Source organism: Glycine soja, chromosome 3, assembly GCF_004193775.1.
Source record: "Glycine soja cultivar W05 chromosome 3, ASM419377v2, whole genome shotgun sequence".
NCBI lineage: Eukaryota > Viridiplantae > Streptophyta > Magnoliopsida > Fabales > Fabaceae > Glycine > Glycine soja.
In genome coordinates, this window is record NC_041004.1 from 18,132,213 (window position 1) to 18,150,829 (window position 18,617).

General features: G+C 34.5%; 1 protein-coding gene and 1 pseudogene across 2 annotated transcripts; one reads left to right on the forward strand and one right to left on the reverse strand.

Moving 5' to 3' along the window:
* Window positions 1-1,854: 1,854 nt before the first annotated feature.
* On the forward strand, window positions 1,855-14,709 carry LOC114406235 (annotated as a pseudogene). The gene is made up of 21 exons (XR_003665393.1): window positions 1,855-1,988; window positions 2,346-2,455; window positions 2,553-2,637; window positions 2,787-2,856; window positions 3,245-3,342; window positions 4,122-4,244; window positions 4,641-4,673; window positions 5,214-5,272; window positions 5,388-5,472; window positions 5,748-5,906; window positions 6,651-6,708; window positions 8,309-8,457; window positions 8,661-8,758; window positions 8,928-8,997; window positions 9,474-9,533; window positions 10,910-10,966; window positions 11,690-11,758; window positions 11,887-11,964; window positions 13,832-13,933; window positions 14,016-14,087; window positions 14,186-14,709. The product of XR_003665393.1 is annotated as a peptidyl-prolyl cis-trans isomerase PASTICCINO1-like (transcript).
* A 2,306-nt stretch (window positions 14,710-17,015) lies between these two features.
* Window positions 17,016-18,290, reverse strand: LOC114405003. Its single transcript, XM_028367706.1, has one exon. It carries the CDS (start codon window positions 18,288-18,290, stop codon window positions 17,016-17,018), a length of 1,275 nt encoding a protein of 424 aa, XP_028223507.1.
* Window positions 18,291-18,617: the final 327 nt, after the last annotated feature.

An 18,617-nucleotide genomic window follows, 5' to 3' on the forward strand; every position in this document is an offset into this window, starting at 1 on the left:
AAACAAAGAGAAACTCTTTGTTTGAACTTATAATCAATTAATAATCGATTATCTTGTAAGCACAATAGAAACTAATATTCTTAGATTGAAATGAATTAGTCAATTACCTTTTCTCGTAATCAATTAGTTAGTTTCTAGAATTGCAGAACAAATGGAATTTTGACAAATTAATTGATTACATGTTTTTATAATTGATTAGACCTATTTTAACTATCGAAATTTATAACTACCCATATGTGTTTTCTTTTTAATAGATTCTTGATTTTTTTAGAATTTGTGAAAAACATTTCAAGAGAGTCTTAAAAAAGAATAACACTGGAATAGATTCTTGATTTTAAAATTATCTTATTATTTTTAATGAAATTCTTTGATTTTGTCTAAAAATAATTTTTTTATGCTTCTTAATATGAAACATGTCTTTAAAGGAACTAACGAGCCTAAAGAGCTTATACAAAGGTCAAACTCAAGCCTAAAATAGACTCAAGACGAGTAAGAAACCCAGACTTAGACTATAAAAATATTAAACAAGTTAGACCAGATGAGAATTGAAAGTAACTATTTTCAAATTTTGAAGACAAAAATATTTTTAATTTAATAGATAAAAAATAAACTTGTCTCAAATTTGAGAGACGAAATATATGTTTAAATCATTACTATTTTACAAGAATCAACTAACAAAATTATATATATATATATATATATATATATATATATATTAAATAATGATACTTAATTGATAAAGAAAAAAGATTAAATATACTTTTATTTTGTGGTTATAACATTTTGATTTTAAATTGATTTTTTTAGTTTTAAAAATTTAATTTTGACATTTAATTTTTTTTACATTAAATTAGTTATTTTATAATTTATTACAATAACTTGATTAATTTAACCACAAACAACAAATTACAAGAAATGTTACACCAGTATTTGTCATATTAATTAAAATTAACATTGTTAATAGAAAAGATAAAAAGATCAATTTAGACTAACAAAAATAAAAAAACTTCAAAGAATTAAAAGTGGAAATTTTCATTTTTTGAGGATTTTTTTTAAAATTTAAAGATCTTAATAAAAAAATAAAATGAGAGCAAAATTATATTTTAGTGAAATAAAAATAACTATGTGCACTAATGCAACATACATAACAAGTGTCAAGCGTAGTAAGGTGGGCAAGGGCAAGCTAAACAAGTCTCTCACCATAAAAAAAATAAAAGGTTTAAATACCATTGAGTTTAGCGCTTTTTGATATGTTTTTAATTTTTTTTTTTTGTTTTTAGTTGGCTAAAATATAAAAATGATTTTTTGATAAAATATGTTTGAACTCTTTAAAAAATTTGACAAATATTAATTAGATTATTATAAAATTTTTCATATTAATTTGGTCATTCTAACTATAAAACATATTTTTATTAGATTTAATGATAACTTGATTTCCTTAAGTAATTAATTCTCCCTATTGTCCTAAGTAGAACTTGGTGTTGCTTCATCTTTTCCCTTCATCTTATCAGAAATTAGAAAAAAATTCAAAAAGTGACTAAAATTATAATTTTTGTGAGTTTTTAGTAAAAAAATATTTATTTTATTTTGAAAATTTTTAATCATCACAAATTATTTAATTCATTTATATTCAAATTTCAAAAGTGTAAGCATATTATTATTTAACAAAATTACAATGATCAATAAAAATATATTTTAGTTTTAGAGAAACTAAATTAATAAAAAAATTCAATATACGAAAATTAATATTTTTCAAAATTTTATAGGATGGAAAACATATTCAGTCTTCTCACCCCACGTCTTCTTCCCCTGCCCTTCTCTCTCCGTCAGATAACAAATTGAAAGGATCTGACGGTTTAAATTATCCTTTCCCATGGTGCTCTGCCTCTCCCACCTTAGTCTTGGCCCTACATCATCATACGTAACAGGGTGTATAATAAAATCCGCCTCTTCTTCCCAAAGATTAGTCAAAGACTGCTTCAAATCAGGTTAGCAACGAACCTCACTTCTTCTTCTTTCGTTACCCTTTCTAAATTTAAATGCATGTTTTGGCATTCTAGAATAGTCCAATAACTACAGCAAACTTACACTTGCTTTTGTTTTTCTCACCAACTTCCCAACTAACTAAACTCTTCTTCAGTAAATACAAAACCTTCTGAACTCTGAGCTTCACCCAAAATAAAGAACATAGGAAAAAAAATAATCTGAATTTCTATATTTCTCCTAATACTGAAAGATTTTGTCAACAATTCAGCATAATTAGAGTACCCTTTTGGAAATTTGGGTTTGCCAAATACCAAAGACTGGATTTTGGGCCTAATTGATTGAAGTTTACAGTTTTATAGGTTTTGGTGGCTGAAACCCTGTTCGGGAATTCAGTGGCTATGGCTGCAAATGAAGATGCTGTACAGGAATTTACACCAAAGAAGAAGCCACCTTCAGAGGATGAGAAGAGGTAGATTTTTTTAGCATTATTATTTTGATTATTTTTCGTGATTTGGTTTAGGTTGTTGTGGTTGTGTTCTAAATGTTGTTTCTTTGTGAAAATGAAGGAAGAAGAAAATTGTGCCTGGGAGTTTAATGAAAGCTTTGATGAGGCCTGGTGGGGGTGATGCTGGACCTTCTGATGGTGACCAGGTTATTTCTGTTCTTCCTGGGTTGTGGATGTGCATTTTTATGATGTATTTAGGCAAGCTAGAAATGCTTTGGTAAGGGAACCAATGGTTGTTGTGTTTTCTTTAGTTGGTTGATGTTTATAAAGGAATTTGTTATGTAATGTGTCTCAGATTATCTATCACTGCACAATTCGGACTTTGGATGGAGTACTTGTGGAATCTACCAGATCAGATTATGGAGGTGAGGTGATTTAAGGTGCTAGGGACCTTTTTGGTTTGTTTTGATTATCTAGATGATAGTCATTTATGTTGGTTTTGTCTTGCATTTTATTTTATTAATAAAAACATATGTTTGTCCTGGTTACTGGTTGTTTTATTTTTGTTAAGAATTGAAACAAATGGGTGGAGCACTTGTTGTTAGAACCTGCTGTCAACTCCTAGGGATTACAAATACATGACTTGACTTACAAATGTCATAGTGAAACACCCCACTGTAGAAAATATTGGAAGTTGGAACTTCAGATTTTGTAATTAGGCTTTAAGTAAAGATAGTATACTTAATGCCAAATTATTGTCTTCTGTAATTGACATAGTTGTTGGGTTGATGACCTTATATGTCACTGCAACAGGCAAGGGCATCCCAATAAGACATGTTTTGGGCAAAAGCAAGATGTTATTGGGATTGCTAGAAGGAATTCCATCAATGTTGAAAGGCGAAGTGGCAATGGTAACATACTAATCATTGAATATTATTGTCTTTCTGATATACCCTTTTTGCTACCCTTTTTGCTGCACACTAAAAGCTTGAGTTATATTTGTCTCATGTTTAATCTATATTATACTGGAGCTTCTCATTAATCTTGATTTATTATGATTTTAAACTTAAAACCTTAATTTAATGCATGGTGCAATACAGAGACAATTTTGTTTCATTTGTGTAGTTAACTGAATATTACATATACTGTGCTAAACTAACAATAAATCTGTTGTTATGAGTATCATCATCATCTATGACTTCTACTATTATAATGAAAGAGGAGGAAAATTGATTGGTACCTGATACTTCTGTTTTAATGTAATATGTTGATTTTCTTGAGCATTAGGTTCTTGTTTCCTTGCTTTGGTTTTGGCTGCTCCAATCTGTGGTTTTTCTTATGGATATGAGGTATCGTCTTTGAAATGCATTATTGTTTTCAAAAGCATATTAATGGTTTGAGTAATCAACACTCAGGGGAATAATGAAAGTCAAATTCTAATGCATGATGGGATCTTCAAATGTTTTCTTTAGGGGTATTACTTTGGTGGATCCTTAGTTGGATATGAGGACAATTCTGAGCTGGCTTCATTTTCTTTCCCGCCCCCTCAATTCTTTGCTTTCTATTAGGCTGTTTTCTTATTCTTTGTTTGTGATTTTTTCTTTAATAAATTTTTATTGGGAATTGAAAAGGAATTATCTGATTATACTGAATTATTTTTTTATTAACTAGATTCTATTATGTATTGCAGTTCAAGATGAAGCCTCAGTTGCATTATGGTGAGGATGATTGTCCTGTTTCTGCTCCTGATGGTTTTCCTAAGGATGATGAACTTCATTTTGAAATTGAGCTGATAGAATTTTTCAAAGCCAAGGCAAGGATGTGAACATTGAGATTTGTTTTTTATTCTAATGTTTATGTCCTGTGTCTTTGTTATCCTGATGATTATTTTGGTTTCTATCTACACTTGTGCATTTGTTAGCTTCCCATTATTAATTGGGGGTTCTTTTAAATGATTAAAAAGACATCCTTTTCATGTACCAAAATTTAAAAATTCTTTTCATTAGTTTATCTTTTTCAACACTTAAGGGTTTTGTTTTACCAGTGTTTGTTCATCCTTATTTTGATATTCCTCAATATTGTTGTGTTTCCCATTACTGCAGTACTGGTTTTCTCATTTAATGTGGATTTTTTTTTTGAATTACTATTCCTTGTTATTGATCTCTGCTGCGTAATCCTCATTTCTTGCTTTTTTTGTGTACATTTGCAGGTTGTTACTGATGATTTGGGAGTTGTGAAAAAGGTATAAATATCTAGAATATATTGCTGCGTAGTTTTATAAATTTATTTTGCATGTTCTATCATCTTGGATGGATGGCATGGGAAGTATGGATGTCAAACCCAAAAGGAAAAGGAAACAGAGCTGTGTTGTGTCTGACACAATTGTTGAATACATTGCTGATATGGAAAATTTGAATTTGCTCCCTTATTTGGAAATTTTAGATTTCATATCATGCTTTTAAATTGCAGTTGTAATTGGGTTGGGATTACCAAAATTGTGGGTGAATGCAGCCGTTATTGTGGTTGTGTTGCATTTGCAAACCCTCAATTTAGAACATTGCTTCATGTATTAGGAGGAAGCATGAATGCATTTGTTATTAGGTTTCTACATGTTTTTAGCGCTGCAAATATGCAAATTTTGTTTTTAGTTCGATTTTTTTTTGTTGGTTTTGTCCTCATCATAAATTTAATTTTATTTAAAAATGGTCACTATCATCAGTCAGTCATTGTTATTCAATAGTCTCAATTACATTATGTTTCTAAAGTTAACTCTCAAGTGTAGGTAGAATGTGAAGGGCAGGGCTGGGAATCTCCAAGAGAACCTTATGAAGTGAAGGCTTTGTAAAACAAATCTTGGTTCCCTTTTTCCTATTGTTCATCTCTTCTTATGTCAGGCTGTAATCTGTATAATGGGTTGATGGAAGTTTCTGATGATATTTCATTTGGTTGTTACCAGGATTTCAGCAAAGACAGTTACTGGGAAATTGATAATGTCACATATGGAAGGAGAACCATACTTCTTTACTTTTGGAAAATCAGAGGTATTTAAATCCCTTCTTGCCTTGTTTGTTTATTATTTATGATAATGATATCATGGTAACTTATACCGAGTTGGTTTCTGTTAATATGCCAAATATTTTGGCTATGATCTGATATGGCCATGTTTTTTATTTCCTGATTACCTGATTCCAGCAAGCCATGCAGCTCCCTGATATTATTGTGCTGGCAATATCTGAAAATATGCTTTAATGTTAATAAGTTAATACTTATTTATGCTATTCGCATTGGCTGTTACCCTCCTCTTAATGCAAATCAGGTACCTAAAGGCCTTGAAATGGCGATAGGAACAATGGTTCGGGAAGAGAAGGCTGTTATATATGTCACCAGTCAGTATTTGACTGAGTCTCCTCTGATGCCTGTAATAGAAGGTTACGATGAAGTCCATTTTGAAGTGGAGCTGGTTCACTTTATTCAGGTCAGCAACACCTTCCTCACTAAACTAAAAATCATGGTTTATTATTGAACTTGTTTGTTGTGTAATGTATCATGTATGTGTGGTAAGGTATAATATAAATTTATATAATATGCTGAAGAATAAACTTTTCTCAGCATTCTCCTCTGATTATCTACTTTATTGAAGTTGCTGAGGCATTTACTGATTTAACTTTCTTCTATCTCTAGTACCCATAACTGATTTTTAACCTGTATATTGCATGGTTGTATATGTTAAACACTAAAATATTTTAGTATTGGGGCTTGTAATTATGTTTTCATGCTAGACAGTCATATAGGAGTACCTCATAATGTTTTTCAGTGCCTAGAGGTCAGGCTTGGCTGATTAACTCTTACAGACTTGTTTTTCTATTTTCTTTCCTTATTGTTTTTCTATTTTCTTTCCAATATTTGTTTTACTTATCCCTGTGTTAAGAAGTATTTGTCGTATACTTCCCTTTTATGAAACTTTGCTAGCATTATGAATAGTCAGCTGTGTTACAACATTAATGTTACGCCCAACATTTTATACATGAAGATTCTGTTGTGGTTCATGGTGTATATAAATTTGTATGCATTGTAATTGCTGATCTTCGTAAGTGTATTGAGAGACCTGGATTTTATCTTTCGTATTATTACTAGCGGTGTCTGAAACATATGCTTTTGTAACTTTTCTCTGACCAAGATGTTGAGCATATGAAATTTCATCCTAGTAATATATCAACAGGTGAGAGACATGCTTGGAGATGGGCGCCTAATAAAACGCCGAATTCGTGATGGGAAAGGTGTGGATTGAGACTCTAGAGTTATTTACTGGTCCCAATTTTACGAGGAGTGCCTAGATTATACAAGGCTTCATCTTCTCTTTAGCCAAGGAAAAAAATAAAATATAAAAGATATGGAAAATAATAGTGGAGAATATGCTTCAGTTTATATTAAAGATTTTTTAATTATACGAGTTCAGTAGTGGCAAATTGATCACACTGGGTTTCATTTACAAACTATTTCCCAATAAGGGTCCGTTTTGAAACATATTGCGCGGGGGGTCTATTTTGGTAAGCATTTCACCAGCACGATCAGTGAATCCGTCCACGTGTCATGTCGCCAGTCAGCTTGGCGAAATAGGGAGTGCATGTCGCCAGTCAGCTTGGCGAAACAGGGAGTGCATTTCACCAGCGAGCTTGGCGAAACGGGGACAGCTTTGACGTGAAACATGCACAGCTTTCACGCCATTGGGGATAGTGAAACATGCAGCAGCTTTCACGTGACCATCCTGTGCATGTTTCGCTGGTGGTGTTAGCGAAACACATGTTGGTACATGCAGGCTACATTCAGAAGCATGCTGTAGGGATGTAGCCTTTTCAGAAGGTTTTTAGAGCGCCACGTTGAAGGTGGGAGGGAAATTAATCCGGCTCCACCTCTCCCCCTTTATATAACACCCTTCCCCCTTCTCCCCCCTTTTGCATACCACACTGCCTTCAAAATTTTTCTATTTTTTCTGTCTTATTGCGCGGGTGGTGGTGGCAAAATGCTTCAATCTAGGTAATATATCTTTCGTTCAGTTCAATTTTTATATTATTGTTACCAAAATTATTGACCATATGTTTTTATACAATTATTTCGGTAACAATAGTATAAAAATTGAATTGGACGAAAGATATATAACCTAGATTGATTGAAGCGTTTCGCCACAACCACCTGCGCAATAAGACAGAAAAAATAATTTTTTTTTGAAGGCAGTGTGTTATATAAAGGGGGGAGAAGGAGGAAGGGTGTTATATAAAGGGGGAGAGGTGGAGTCGGATTAATTTCCCTCCCACCTTCAACGTGGCGCTCTGAAAACCTTCTGAAAAGGCTACATCCCTACAACACGCTTCTGAACGTAGCCTGCATGTACCAGCATGTGTTTTGCTAACACCACCAACGAAACATGCACATGATGGTCACGTGAAAGCTGCTGCATTTTTCGATATCCCCAATGTCGTGAAAGCTGTGCATGTTTCACGTCAAAGCTGTCCCTGTTTCACCAAGCTCGCTGGCGAAATGCACTCCCTGTTTCGCCAAGCTGACTGGCGACATGCCACGTGGACGGATTCGCTAATCGTGCTGGCGAAATGCTTACCAAAACAGACCTCCCGCGCAATATGTTTGAAAACGGACCCTTATTGGAAAATAGTTTGTAAATGAAACCCTGTGTGGTCAATTTGCCTACCAACTTACAATATTTTGTTTTTCACAATTTTTATTATTGTTCTTTTGTTAAGGTGGTATGTTAGGAGAATTTCTTTTAAAAATAATTTTATACTTGCACTCACATTTAAGTGCCAGTTGTTTATTTCTATTCAAAGTCTTGTTATGATATAGTTTTTTGTTTGTATCTAACAGGTGATTTTCCAATGGATTGTCCCCTTCATGACAGTCTGCTTCGCGTTCATTACAAGGGTACTGTTCTCAATGAAGAAAAGAGGGTATTCTATGATACAAGGGTAGACAATGATGGTCAGCCATTGGAGTTCTGTTCTGGAGAAGGGCTTGTGAGTTTCCCGCTTTTGCCTAAATAAACTCAAGTTATATTGTTTCTTTTTTTTTTTTTTGTTATAGATTTTGTAGTTTGGATATTCCTGATGTGTAATTGTTTATCTAGAATGTATGCACTTTGTCATCAATGCTATTAATCCAAATTCATCAACATTTGCATTGGTTATTGTTCTGTAATCTCATTTTCTTTCTGTTTTAGGTACCAGAGGGATTTGAAATGAGTGTTCGTTTGATGCTTCCTGGAGAGATAGCTCTTGTCACATGCCCTCCTGACTATGCTTATGATAAGTTTCCGAGGTTGCTGACGAAAGTACACCTTTTACTGTGTGTTTAACCAATAATTTAGGTTTTTTGAAGCATTTTAGTGCGGGCAATTGCCAATTGAATATGGTTTCTATCTGAAGATCCATTGTCATTCTGTTCTATTCCTATGCTTTATTGCCATACTTCCTCCTTTTATGACTAGGCCATTAAATGTCCCTGAGGGTGCTCATATTCAGTGGGAAATTGAGCTTCTAGGTTTTGAAACGCCAAAGGTACTTTAACGAATTGTTAAATTAAATTCATGTTATTTTTATAGTAGCTGCAAATATGCATTTAGCAATTATAAGATCTGTGATGCTACATGGTAGTGAATGTGTATTGGTGAAGTGTTCCAACAGCAAAAATAAGTGTGTCAGAGATGACAATGCTGATGAAGTTATGTATATATTCTCTAAATTGTTTTTGTTTTTCTTTTGTTACGGTTTTATTAGCAATTAGCATTCCTTAAATATTCTTGAATGAGACAGATTTCAAGTTTATTGTTTATGATTTTGGGCCCTGGCTGAACTATGATAATTATATGAAACAGCATAAGATAAATCATACATGCTGGGTTTAATACTTCAAATATATAATTAGCTTACACCATTTTGTAACCCTTATTTGCTTTTGGTTTCTATTTTACATGTATTGTACCATATCCTTATAACTATGCCTAATGCATTATGTACTTTACTCCTTGTTGCAGGACTGGACTGGATTGGACTTTAAAAGTATAATGAATGAAGCTGAAAACATCAGAAATACGGTATGCAATTGAACCTGCTCAATTTTCTATATCTGGTCCTCGGCTTGCTATTACTGGTGTCCTGATGGTACTTGACACAAATGCGGAACATGTTTGTGCACATGCTTTATGTGTGTTTTGAGCACACAGTCTGGGGCAAGGAACCAATATGTTACTCTTGTTGAAATTAATTTCTCAGTTGTTTTAAATGTATTTTCTGATCAAGCAATGAAGGAATTTTCTTATTTCATAACCCCTTTCTTTAGGTGATTATTTTGGAGTTAAGTGGAGTTTTTTTCCCTTCAAATAATAAACATATAAGATTTAAGTTACCCAATAGTGGTTGTTGCAGTATGGGGCATGAAACCAATATCCTACTCCTGTTGAAACAGTGTTCAATTGTTTGAAGCACGTATTTTCTGATTAAGCAATGAAGCAGTTATCTTATTTCTTTGCTCCTTTTTTTAGTGATTATTTTTGAATATTTAAATGGAGGTTTTTCTTTTTTCTTTTTTTTAATAAAAAAATAAAGATATAATATTGTTTTAACAGACAATGAAGCTACCCAATAGTGGTTGGTCATAGTGGAAATAAACTGTGATCCCTAGCAAAAGTTACCTGTAGTGTCCCTGGGGAGGGTTTTACTTAAACACCACCATTGGCCCCAAGGTCTAGTCTCAGCTATGCTTGCGAGATAGGAGTTACTCAGTTAAATACCAGAAAAATAGATATAGCTAAGTTAACTACAGTTACACTGAATTTATTCGGAGCTATTTGAGAACTAGGTGGGAATGACATCTTTTCTTATGTATTAGGTTTTCTTGATTTATTTTATATTTTTGTTGTCATTGTTGTAATTTAGTTGTATTTTTTTTGACAATATATCATCCTACATTGGGCACTTCTGTTAAACATGAGTTTGAAACAGTGTTAAGTAGAAAATTTTAAAAAAAGAATTAGTGGGGAAACCTTTAAGCTAGGAAGGCTGTTTTTAATATTTATGGATCCGTGATTACTACTCTCTTTGCTATGGATGCATAACACGAAGAAATCATTTTCATTTATACTGAAATAATCATGAAAAAAAGTGAATAATAATACAAAGAAAGATCATTGTAAGTCTCAATTTTTGTTGTTTTGTTAAGATTGTTATTTCTGAAATATAGATAGTAGATGATTATTTCCTTAAAGTGCCCTCAGTTTTCTTTCATATCTTGCCCTGTTGTATAGATTTATAATTCTGGCTTCACTGTGGCTTATTTGGTTAATGCTCATTATTTTGTTTCCATACTTGTGCTGTAATCACTTATGAAGGTATTAAACATCATGATGGGTATACTTTTGGTTTTGAATGAAAATGAAAGGAACTTTAATGTTTCATGCTGTTATTCTCTCAGGGTAACAGGCTGTTCAAAGAAGGAAAATATGAACTTGCCAAGGCAAAGTATGAAAAGGTTCATCTTTCTCTTATGTACTAAGTTGAATTTTGTGCTCTTTAGAAATTAAGTTAACATTTTTCTCATAGAAAATTTACTCACGAGTCAGAAGTTTTGGATGGAGTAGCTGTATGTGCTGTGCTGTAATACATCCTGGTAGAAACTATGTACCTAAACATTATAATTCATAGAATTGGGGTTTGGGCCTAACTCAACCCTTAAAAATCAGCTTGTAAGGTGAGGGATGTCCCCCACTTATATACTTTAATTGAGTCATATCACTAGCCGATGTGGGATCTCCAACCATAATCATTGAATTGGTCTTCGTCTTGATAATGGTGTAATGGAACTCACCTTGGTCTTGTTAGGCTGGGAGAGTTGATGCCCAGCAGAATTTGAATCCTTGCTACTCCCTTCCCAAGTTCCTCAGGTCAAGACCTATAGTTGTAATTGAGAAAAATGATATCAGCTAACCACAAAATAGTTCTCTTCTATTTGGGTGTTTTGCTTCTGCTATCTATATTCATACTTGCCAATGAATTTGCAGTTCTACGATTTGAGTATTATTAAATTCTGTTTATTTTGTTTCTGTTGGAGTCTCTGACTTTGTTAAAAGGATTGGATTTGTATCATCTATTGGATATCTATGGTATATTTCATGATAATTGGATTTTTTATTGTTGCTCTGAATGTCTAACTATTACATTGAACTAGCTAACATTATGTGGTAGTTGATAATAGGTGCTTCGAGAATTTAATCATGTTAATCCACAAGATGACGAAGAAGGAAAAGTTTTTGCTGACACACGCGTGAGTGAACTTTTGTCTCTTTCCCAGTATTTTAAAGAAAGGAAACATATATACCTAACTTAAGCTTGTTAGGTTGATTTAAATTTAGACTAAATCTTTCTCTCTCTCTTTCACTCTCATTATTGAAGAATTTGCTGCACCTGAATGTTGCTGCATGCCATCTAAAATTGGGAGAATGCAAAAAGTCCATTGAGACTTGCAATAAGGTATGCTTGCTCATCTCAACTATCATTTATCTATAATTTTATTTCCTTGGAATAAACAGAATAGCAATAGTTGATTTTGTTACTTTGGAGTTGGAAGTAGACATTTTGATGGTAAAACAAAGTCATGGATTTTGTTTATAACAAACATTATGTAGCAAAGTTCTAACTGTATCATTTTTAGGATGAGGGTGAGGTGGTATGATGCATTAATTTGTTGTTAGTCTGCCTGAGTTACTAAGCTGCATCCTGTCCAAGGGAGCCTCATTTGTAATTAATGGGTCAACCACCATGGCTTTCTACTTTTCTAAAATTTATTGCTATTTCCACAATCAGATATTTTGTAAGGGCTAAAACTTAAAAGGAGTAAATGTTTTCATTTGTCAGTAAGTTGCTAGAATCAACATAAGCTAACTTCTTTTGGAGTAAAATTCCTTCTTGTATAAGGATTTGATTTTCTTCAGAAAACAAGCAATGCTAAATGGGTAGAAAAGGAGTAAAAAGGGAGAAGGTAAATGACATGAAGAATACAGTTGTGTCAGAAATCTGCTGTTTAATTTCTTCAACTCTAATAAGCTAGAGGGAAACCTGTGCTTTGTATTTCTCAGTTCTCACTACCATACTGGAGTACTGGTCTAGTTGGTTTCACGCGCACATACACACATTTTCCACCTATAATCAAATTCTATTCTCTTCTTTTTGTACAAGAGCAAACCTTGTTGTCATTGTTGCCCAAATCAATTCTGTTGGATGTATGGCAATGGTGTCCGCAGATCAACTTTTGCATCATCCGAGACTAGGTCCCTTCCTGGTCAATCTTAAAGCTAACCTTCCTTGTTGTCATTCAAAGACAGTGATTTAGCAGCTCTATGCCTCCCCTTTCTCTCTTTTAACATGGTATCTAGAAACTGAGAGGCCTGCTGCCCGTCACCTGTTGCCCGACATTTTGACAACTGCCTTGTTGCTGTTTTTTTGCTACTTTTCTGATAATGGCTTTCCTGAACCCTGACACCATTGCTTCAGTTGCACACACCGGTAATTCATTTGCTTGCATATCTTTGTCTCCTTCCCTTGGTCCATGGGTTCTTGACTTGGCGCATATGTTCACATCTCTTGTTAGAGATCTCTTTTCTTTTCCCTTTCTACATTTGGATATTTACCGAGTATTAGTTCTGCCATTGGTTCTCAATCCCGTCCCTAAGGGTTTTTAGATCACCCCTTCCCTCCTTTCCTTGACCGTAGACTCTGTCCTTTATGCATCATTGGGTCAATCCCATGGGACTGAGTTTGGGAACTATTGGCGGAAGTAATACTAGGTAAATAACCAGATGTAGAAAGGGAAAAGTATAGGGATCTATTACTAGATGTGGTTAGAAGCACTAGAGTCATGGACCCGTGAGCCAAGGAAGGACATGGAAATAATATTCAAGCAAATGAATTACCAATTTGTGCAACTAAAGTAGTTGTGCCGAGGTTCTGGGAAGCCATGATAAGAAAAGGGCAAAAAAGACAACCAAGGCAGTTGCTGGAAGGCCATTGGTAAGTTGGGGGGTGAGGCATCGAACAATGGGGCTCTGACAGCTCTCAGGCTCTAGATACCATGTTGAAAGCGAGAAATGAGGCATAGAGCTGCTGAATCTGTGTGTTTGAATGACGCCACGGAATTTGATTTATATAAGCTTATTACAATAAATAAACATAATTGGAGGAGATTTTGTTCCTCTAAATCAGATATAAAATATATTTGAATCTGATTTTCAACCGTGGGCTCTTTTCCTTTTCTTGTCTTAAATCTGGTTTCTGGCATTTGATTTTGTGTTCTATACGTTGATTTTGCCCTTTGTCGTGGTTTCTTCAATGAATCATGCAGGTTTTGGAAGCAAATCCTGCACATGTCAAGGGTCTTTATCGTCGTGGAATGGCCTACATGGCTGCTGGAGATTTTGAAGAAGCGAGGGCTGATTTCAAAGTGGTAAAAATCTTCATGCATAACTTTCTTAGCATCTAAAGCTGTATTGTTATCCATTTCTAAAATCACTTCAATGCTATCTTAGATGATGAAAGTCGACAAGTCAACTGAATCAGATGCAACTGCAGCTCTTCAAAAACTGAAGCAGAAGGAACAGGTGGGTTTGAAATCAGTTATTTGGTTATATGCTCGATTTGAGACATAACCGAAGGAAACATTAAGACTTTATTCTTATTTATATCAATTCATTTGCAGGATGTTGAGAAGAAAGCTAGGAAACAATTTAAAGGGCTATTTGACAAGAAGCCGGGAGAGATTTCAGAAGCTAAAGCTGATGTAGATGGAGATCAGATCACAAGTGAAAGCCAGAAGGACGATGAAGTACATGGGGACTCTGATGGAACAAATTCAGAGGACTCACATGAAGCTCCACCTGAGGCACAACGAACGGGTTGGTTCTCACTCTTTTGGCCTTCTGGCAGAAGACTTTTTGAATCTCTTGGGATTAATAGATGTACCATACTTTAATTTAACTTAAAAACATGTGGTAGTTGGTCATAATACAATTTCTAAAACAAGGCATTCCATGTCATTTAACACACTGGTATTGAAAGAATAAGAGTTCAGGTATATGTAACTTATGTTACCGGGAAATTTTATGATGTCTGCTGAAAGTTTTTTGGTTTTCAACTTTTACTTTGTCTTTGTCATGTAAAATCATTTTATTTTATTTTTTATATGTTGAATAAAAGAGAGTTGTAAGTGTTAGAATCCCTTCATATATATTATTCCCTATTATTGACAGGATTCTGAATATATTATTTCCTTTTATATTGATAGGATTAAAATCCCATAATTAGGAGATTTGATTACCTGAATATTTTGAATTTATAATAGGAGTCATTGACCGATAATTAGAGATTGATAGTGGGTACAATGATGAGAGTTATTTCCTTTTATAGATAGGATTAAAATCCCATAATTAGAAGATTTGATTACCTGAAATATTTTGTATTTATGAATAGGAGTCATAGACCGATAATTACAGGGATTGATAGTGGGTACAATGATGATAATTAATCAGTAGTTTCCTTTTTAAGATTATTTTGTATTCTATTTAAGAGCAGATGCTCTTCTATCAAATATTATATTATCAGAAACTTATCTTCTGATAGTAAGCATAATAGGAAAATAGCAAAAAATGTAACAATCCTAAGCAATTGTTAATAGTGCTACATTTTATGATTCACCACTATCATTGTCGCCGCTACCACCACATCTACTGCAACCACCACTACTATATCATAGTATGCACTAAATATTGGATATGTATGAACTTACTTAGGCTACTCCCTAAACCCTAAACCCTATAAGACATTGGAAGAAAAAGCCCAAGTAGTTGTCCTTACTTAGCAATGTTGTTAATGGCGGATGGCGGTTCATGGCGGAAAGTCAAAAATCCGTCATAAAAATATGGCGGATGGCGTAGCGAAAAATGGCGGATGTCATGGCGGACAAAAAAAAAACATATATATAAACTCATTGAAATTGAAAAAAACAAAGGATTGCATTCAAATAAACTAAAAAAGTTTCATGAGTTCATACAATAATCAAGTACCAACACCAAATAAACTCATTAAAGAGTTCAAATTTCAAAATAAGAAAATGATAAAAACATAATGCAAAGTGCAAAGTGAAGGTTGAGGCTCTAATCATCTTCTCCAATCCCAACATAATCATCTTCGTTGTTATCATATGGTAATGGAGCATCTCCCTCTCCCTCTTTCCCATCAGACGCCTCAAAATTGACCATGATTTCTTCTTCTTCAGATTCAACATCAATATTCTCCTCAACATCTAGATCTTCATCATTTTCTTGGACTGCTTTTTGCTTCCTCGATGAAGATCCAACAACCATTGCCTGTTTTTTAGAAGTTTGGGCAGCAGCAACACTTGTTTTTTGCTTTTTCCGCCTAGTATACATCCTACACTCTCCAACCCCCGAAGCCTGATACACAGTTGCCTAATTTAGAGCATCATCATCTTCAAATACCAAATCATTTCCAGCATCATTATCACCATCTTGATCCATCTCTCCCACGAGCCATTCATTGCATACATCAATATCATTAAGAGAAATTGGATCAATTTCATCTCTTGCATTATATCTTTGCTTCAATTGTTGGTTGTATTTGACAAACACCAAATCATGCAACCTCTTGTGCTCAACCCTATTTCTTTTTTTGGAATGAATCTACAACATAACAAATAAATGTTGATTTCAATCTCAAATATACTCCAAATAAAACTTGATCATCAAAATTAAATAAAATTAAAAAGTATAGTTAGAGTTTTGTCACAATTACTTGCTCTAACACACTCCAATTTCTTTCACATCCTGAAGCACTGCAAGTCAAACTCAAAATTTTAATAGCTAGCTTTTGCAAATTTGGAGTTTGTGACCCAAACATTCGCCACCAATATGCTGCAATACCAATTACCAACCAAGAGCATAACTTAGAATTTTGAATTATAACACTAATACATAAAAAAAATAGTATGATAAAAGTTTCTTACTAGGAGAATGGGTTTTCATTTGAGCCATTGTAAAGTCGGAATCAAAGTGGTCAGCACCAATCTTGTAAAGATGTAACTCGGTTAGAATTTTCTGTTGCACATCAAATTGTGGAATCAACTTCCTAATGCACTCAAACAAACCATTGGTGACTTCAAAATCAAACTCCAAGTCAGTGTTGTTATAAAAGAACTCTGGATTTAAGAAGTGGGCAGCTGCATGCAATGGCCTATGAAGCTGACAATTCCATCTTTTATCAATGATTGCAAACACATCTTTGTACTTGCTTCCATTGTTGTTGAAAGACTTGATAATTGTTTCTTTTGCCTTGTCCATTGCTTCATAAATATAGCCCATGGCTGGTTTCCTTTCACCATCCACAAGACGAAGCACTTTCACAAGTGGAGCCATGACTTTAAGAGTGTAAACCACACTATTCCAAAAAGAAGGCATGAGCACTACCTTTGCAGCTTCTTTTCCCTTAGGCTCCTTAGATAGCTTGTTCAAGGTTCATTCATCAGAAGTAAACATCTTTCTAATATTGGCTTTCTCTTTGTGAAGCCTTTCCAAGGTTAGATAAGAAGTGGCAAATCTAGTAATAGCATGTCTCACCAATTCCCTCTTGTTTGTAAAATTTCTTAACAAACTTAAGGTACTAGAATGGGCATAGATAAACCCAACTAGATTAATTGCCCTTCTAATTATCTTCCTTATCAAGGGAAGCTTCCCAATATCTTCAAGCATCAAATCAATACAATGAGCTGCACAAGGAGTCCAATAAATATGTTTCCTTTTCTCCTCCAACAACTTACCCGCTAAAACATAGTTGCTCCCATTATCGGTTACAACTTGAACAACATTCTCTTCTCCAACTTCCTCCACAATGGCATCAAGCAACTCAAAAAGTTTTTCACCTGTCTTTACAAAATCAGAGCCATCAACAGACTTCAAAAACATGGTACCAGCTTGAGAGTTAATCAAAAAATTAATGATGCATCTTTGTTTCCGATCAGTCCATGCATCAGACATAATAGTACAACCATACTTGACCCATTGCTCCCTATGGCCTTTCATCAAATTTTCAGTATATTCAACTTCCTTCTTCAAGAGTGGAACTCTGATGTCATGATAGCTAGGAATGGGCAAATGTGGCCCATATTGACCAATGGCTGCAACCATGTTCTCAAAGATTTTCAATTTAATGAGGTTGAATGACAAACCTGCTTGGTACCAAAAGCGAGCAATATGTTGATGCACCTTCAATACTTCATTCTTATCCATTGACTCTCTTATGTTCATTTGCCTCAGCATCTCCATTTTTCTCCGATTGATTGCATTTTCTGGATTCTTACAAAATTTTTCCATTGGTCCTTTTTTAGTCCCACACTTTGTCTTTGCACTTGTAGCAGCATTACAAGAGTCCGCAAACTTATCTTCACTTCCATCACATCCAATTGGTTCACCAAATTCAAAATCTCTTACATTTGCCATATTACCACTGCCAGAAGTACTGTAAGTGGTCCCATTTTTTTTGGTAGCCATATATTCCTTCAACACTTCGACTACATTTGGGGGAGTTTTCTTGCAAGCAGCAACGTTGCCCGACTTCCCAATCAGGTGTTGTTTGGCTCGGGTTATTCCTCCCTTTGTGATTTTTCCACAGAAATTACAAACAATGGTGTTTGTATCTCCTTCCACTAGTGAATGATAATATTTCCAGCCTGGGTCTGCCTTATTTTTCCTTGTTGCACTTGCAGTAGCAGCATCGGATGATGGTTCAGCCATTTAAAAGAGGACTGAACAGAAAAAAAAATTGTGGTGTCAAATACGAAAAAAAAATGGGACTGTTAAAAGTAAAAAGGGGTGTCAAATAGCAAAAGGAAAAAAAAAAGCTGCAGACCGAAAACAGGGGGTGTCAAACAACAAAAATAAAACTAAGAAAACCTACGTCTTCTTCTTCTACGCGACAACTTCGTCTTCACCGCGTGAACTTCTCGCTGCAGGCCACCGTTCGTGACAGGTGCGTCGCTGCCGGAGGTCTCGCCACTGTTCGTGCCGGTGCGTCGCTGCCGGAGGTCGTCGCGGCTGCGTGCGCGTGCGGGGTGCGGGAGG

What these genes read in the sequence shown, in the direction of transcription:
- LOC114405003 (XM_028367706.1), bottom strand. Translation starts at nt 18,290, where the DNA reads ATGGCTGAACCATCATCCGATGCTGCTACTGCAAGTGCAACAAGGAAA.